We start from the raw sequence: 5,132 nt of genomic DNA on the forward strand, positions 1-5,132 counted from the left end.
TCAGATTATTGGGTCTTTCTGATCAGTGTCCCGTGTAACATTTTCCTGTGTTTCTTACTGTTATATGTGTGTTAATAAGCCAAACTCGGGGAAGTTGCTAGGTTCTCAAAAGTCTCTGGGCACAGGCCACAACCAGTCTGTACATTTGACACTAAGTTACAAGTGACACTGTTTATTCTGGCTATACTGTTATTGGAGTCACAAAAGGGTGTAAGTTTCTGTTTCCTTTGAGCCACAGAAAGAGAAGTACTACTGTGCAATTGTTAGTACACACACTAAATAATAAGTACAGGGAGTGTGACTGGCACCCAACATACAGAACACATTATGTGGTATTTATGTATAGTACCAGGATATATTTTTGAACACTGCACATTTCATTTTCCACAAAACTGAATAGCTAACACTCCTATATATCTTTTCTCTCTCGCTCGCTTACACATTTTTGCACTCAGCACACCCAGCAACAAACGTATACTTCCCCAATTATATCATGTTCTCTCAGTTACACAAGCCAGTTGCAAGGTGTCTTCTGTTGTCTAAATCCAGTCTCCAGCATCTCAGTGCTACTGTCCAATCTTCCATCAGGTTGAACAAATTTGTGTGTATCCTGTCTGATGTGCTTGACTGTCATCTTTACAAAAACTGCCTGCTCCAAGTTAAGTAATGGCACATTGTGATAGCTGAAGTGTGGGACTCATTCTTAGCCATTGCATCACCACTCTGACCATAACTCTATATTACTCGTACCAAGCCTTCCTCTAACCTGAAGCTAGTGTGGAACAGCGACCAAAGTGCCTGTAATAGAACAATGGAAATCAGGTTAATTAGGACACAGGGAGGACCAGTAGCGACTATCATACCTGTATTTGGAGGGAGTGCTGATTTTGGGGTATTTTAATAGGGATAGTAGACTGTAAAGACTGGATCAAACAATGTATGACCAGCTATAGAAAGATACAAATCTACATCCCACATTTTAAAATATTTTCCAGGGACACTTTGTTTTTGAGATGAGCATCTAAGCACAATCCCCACAATCCTAGTTATCTTTAATAATATTGTACTTTTATGCTTTTTAAAAAATAAATACTGCCTTTCAATACATTTTATTTCTGAAGGCTAGGGAGTAAGAACAGATTGTAAGAATTGAACATGCAAAACAAAAAAAATAATAATTTTGTTCAATTGCTGAATACTGAAAAATAGGGACTTTTCCAGGAAGAGATTGTTAAAACCTTGGACTAGATATAAGGGACAGTTGCTAACAATGCATTTGAGATTGCTGCAGGAATTGCTGCTGTCATTTCCAATGTGTTTTCTCTGTTCTAATATATTTGGATACCATACCATCCTGAAAAAATAACAAGGCAGTATTATAGTTGTGATTTTAGGTCCATTATGCCGTTTTATCAAGTATAATATACATGGATATAATTAGTTTCCCTGGTTTCTTAAAAGTGACAGATGACGAGCATAACGTTTTATGGAGCTTTAAGCTTTTTATTTGTCTACGGTTGAATTCATGTGAATGTTGAAATGTATACTGTACACACAGTTATGTAAATTATTCATAAAGATATTCTGCTCTCTAGTTATTTTATTCCCTCCTCTTTACTTACTTGTCTTTTTTAAAAAATTGCAATTTAATGGTGTTTTTCAGTGTGCAAAGGATTACACAATTTTGTTAAATAATCCCTCGTCTCTCTTCCTTATTTCACCTCTTTCTTTCTGTTTGTCCTTTTTTTTAACCTGGTTTTAGTTCCTCTTAAGATTAACTGTCACACACTGTGCATTATTCTTTCCCCATCACACACCCACCAGAAGTTATGTCCTTATCATACAGTTGTTACCACCTTGTTGGGTGTGTCCATAAAACTACAGTTGTTTATAATCCCATTGCTCTAGACTGCTGTAAGCGAGAGAGGCAATGCTTTACTTCACTCAGAACTTCTGTGTCTGACATTTAGATCACTGATACAATCCTGTGTATTAACACTTTTGTGCATTGGAGTAATATCCTGAGCAGGCTGCTGTATACATCAGAGACTTCATGAAAACACTGTCCCGTACAAGAGGAATTTTGCATTGTGCAACAGACCCATCACAAAGAAACTGATATACCACTGATACACCAGAGAATGATTACAAAGAGTTTGCTGTGGATTAAGGAGTGATCACAGAAAGACTTGTATACTAGAGGAGGATTACAGAAAGAGAATTGTGTGCCTGATACACTATTGTGCAGCAACAAGATATCATTTCCAATCCAGCTATTTCTCAAAAGTTACTCTTCTGGCATCTGACCTTAAGGACATCAGGTTGGTCTTTAGAAACTTGTTTGACTTCTTCTCTGAGTAATCTTAAACATCCTACTCCTGAACTATGAACTTGAATGGAAGATTTCAGAAAAGTATCCAGACATCTTCGACTTGCAGATTCACATTCTTTCTATGCCCCAGTGATTACACTTCAGTCACCTTTCAGTGAATGAATTGAAATGCTAAGAAACGTGTGCACTAACTGACTTACTTTTCTTTTCTTCTTTTTTAATACACTAGTGGTTTTACACATTACTAGCCATGGGGACCTTTATTGGTCACATATCTCCTGGACTGGCATTCTTATCTTTTGGTCTCCTGTATGCAGTTCGCTATTCATGGATGGTGTTGAATGGTTGCCATGTTCAATACGGTCCCCGGACCAAAACAAACCAAAGGTTCTGGAAGACATTGCCCATAGAGGCAGTAATGAAACTGTTTTATGGCTTATTGGCTGTTTTAGCAGAGTTCTTTTTTCCTCCAGGAGTCCAGAAACTACGTTTCTTCCGATCAGGCGATAATGAATACCACTTTCAGAACCCCAATGAGTGGCAGCATGCCACCATGTATGGGTATTTCTGTCTAAGTGGAGTGTTGGATGTTGTGAGTCAGTCCTGTCTACAAAAACGCTGTCCATTGCTTGAACATGTGGGAGTAACTGCTGCTTTTTTCATTACTACTCTCCTGCTCAAGTTCCATGGTCATGGAAAAGAAGCTGTGGAAGTTCAAGTCCACCAACTATTACTGCTCACTTGTGGCATAACGTGTGTCATTATGATTGTTGAGATCTGGCAGCCAAACCATTGTCGACTCTGGTTTGCCAAAGCATGGCTAGTTATTGTGCAAGGAACATGGTTGCTTCATGCTGCCTTTATCTTATACCGTCCACCAACAGGTCATTTTTGGGATTCGGGGGATCCTGCTAATCTCATGTTTCTCACCACCTTCTACTGTTGGCACCTGGCATTAGATGCAGGCTTATTGGGTATATTGTTTTGGATAACACTTATAGTGCACAGGTACAAAGGTGGTAGATTTGAAAGAAATGGCTACCAGATCACTGGGAATAAAGCAGAAATGGCAAAACTCACTGGAGAAGATGGAGATGAAGAGTTGTAATTTGGTGATTAAGATGTTAAGTGTATCATACTGGGATTTATGCACAAATGTTTGTTTCACAATAACCGTTCTGAGTCAATAGTCTACAGTCTTGTAAATCAAAGCCAAAACATGCAAGTCAAAAAAGAACACAAATGTTACACACCTCCCTAGATCACTACCCACACCTCCGATCTTATCTCACAAGTGGACATAAAACTTGATATGAATTGACTGGTGATAGAAACTTAAGAGATAACATCTCTAACTGTACACATGTGCCAGTAACTTGAAATCCTTTCCCTGCATTAAGCCTGATGTGACCTGTAGGATATTTTGTTATGAAGATAATGCCTAAATGCGTGAGATAATAGATGTGAACACCTTGCGCACTAAGATTGCTTACACACTGTCAAGATCTGCACAACCAGTAGTAGCGTCTAATGTTGGATATGCATAATAACGTATGCAGCAGTAATTGTGCCATATGTATCATACCTCTCAACTGATCAACATTAGTGTGTGTTGTAATGCTTTGCCATGCTCATAGCTGTTTAACAAAAATATTTTATGAACTATATGTGCAGAGATCTGATGTGTGTGTGTGTGTGTGTGTGTGTGTGTGTGTGTGTGTGTGTGTGTGTGTGTGTGTGTGTGTCTGTGTGTCTAGAGGTCTTGTAAATACATTTTGTGTTCTGCAAATAAATGAACAAAAGAAAAGTCATTGACCCTGGCAGGGTCACATCCATATGTGTACTTATCTATGAATGAAGCCAAAGCATTACCTTTATTGCAGGTTACCATCAGAAACTGCACATGTGATTGTTTAGTGTGCAAAATAAACTTCATATAAGATAAAGCACAATGTTTCATACATTGCAGTTATGCTGTAGTGCTGCATCATAAATACTTTTTCCTCTGTAACTGAGCATAGGACTAATCTGAGATAAACCAATATAGTTAGAATGGAGGAGAATCTAAGAGCTAAGCAACATGTTCAGTAAATATGACATATAGGATACCTGTTATTTCTATCTCATGGCAAGTTTATTAACAGATTATTTCACAAAGTTATAATTTTATTGCTTCATAGAGCTGGCAAAATGACTGAATCTATGCTTCTCGTAAGTTTAAATATGTGCATGGAGCCAGGAGACGCCAGTCTGTTTGAACAGTTAAGTGATAAGAAAATGCCAGTATAATTTAATAACTTCCCCATTTTTGACAATTGACTGAGGCAAGAATCCTTCTATATATTGTATTTTTGTAGTGTCAGAATTTCATGTCAGAAATGTTTAGAATGGAAACATCTGCCTAATAATGTTAAAATTAGATTATTAATCAATAAAATGAGGTCCTTTGTGGCATCATGTTGTACCAAAAGAATATACCAAATGTATCCAAAATCATTGATTTCTACCAGATTACTCTGTGAAATAAAATCTGTAATTTCTGGAAAATCTTGATTTTTCTTTTTTTATATTTAAATTATTTAAAGCTTGTCTAAATATCTACTGTAATCTAGTGGCTTATATAAATATGATAAACTGGTCAAAAGGAAGATAAAAAAAAGAGGGAAGAAGAAAGGAAGTTGTGCCTTCTGACTATATTTTGTAGGGAATTTTGGTAAAATTAAGTTTATTGAGACAAGGATACTTTGATTCTCCCCATTACAAGTATTTTTTGGTTATGAAGCATCTCAGGCCAAATTTG

The 5,132-nt window shown here is 37.1% G+C and overlaps 1 protein-coding gene across 1 annotated transcript; it reads left to right on the plus strand.

Annotated features, from left to right (window-relative positions):
• On the plus strand, positions 1 to 4,879 carry LOC142144066 (transmembrane epididymal protein 1A-like). Its single transcript, XM_075202459.1, has one exon. It carries the CDS (start codon positions 2,583 to 2,585, stop codon positions 3,438 to 3,440), a length of 858 nt encoding a protein of 285 aa, XP_075058560.1. The 5' UTR covers positions 1 to 2,582; the 3' UTR covers positions 3,441 to 4,879.
• Positions 4,880 to 5,132: the final 253 nt, after the last annotated feature.

The sequence above is a fragment of the Mixophyes fleayi genome, chromosome 3 (genome assembly GCF_038048845.1).
Source record: "Mixophyes fleayi isolate aMixFle1 chromosome 3, aMixFle1.hap1, whole genome shotgun sequence".
In the NCBI taxonomy this organism is placed as follows: domain Eukaryota; kingdom Metazoa; phylum Chordata; class Amphibia; order Anura; family Limnodynastidae; genus Mixophyes; species Mixophyes fleayi.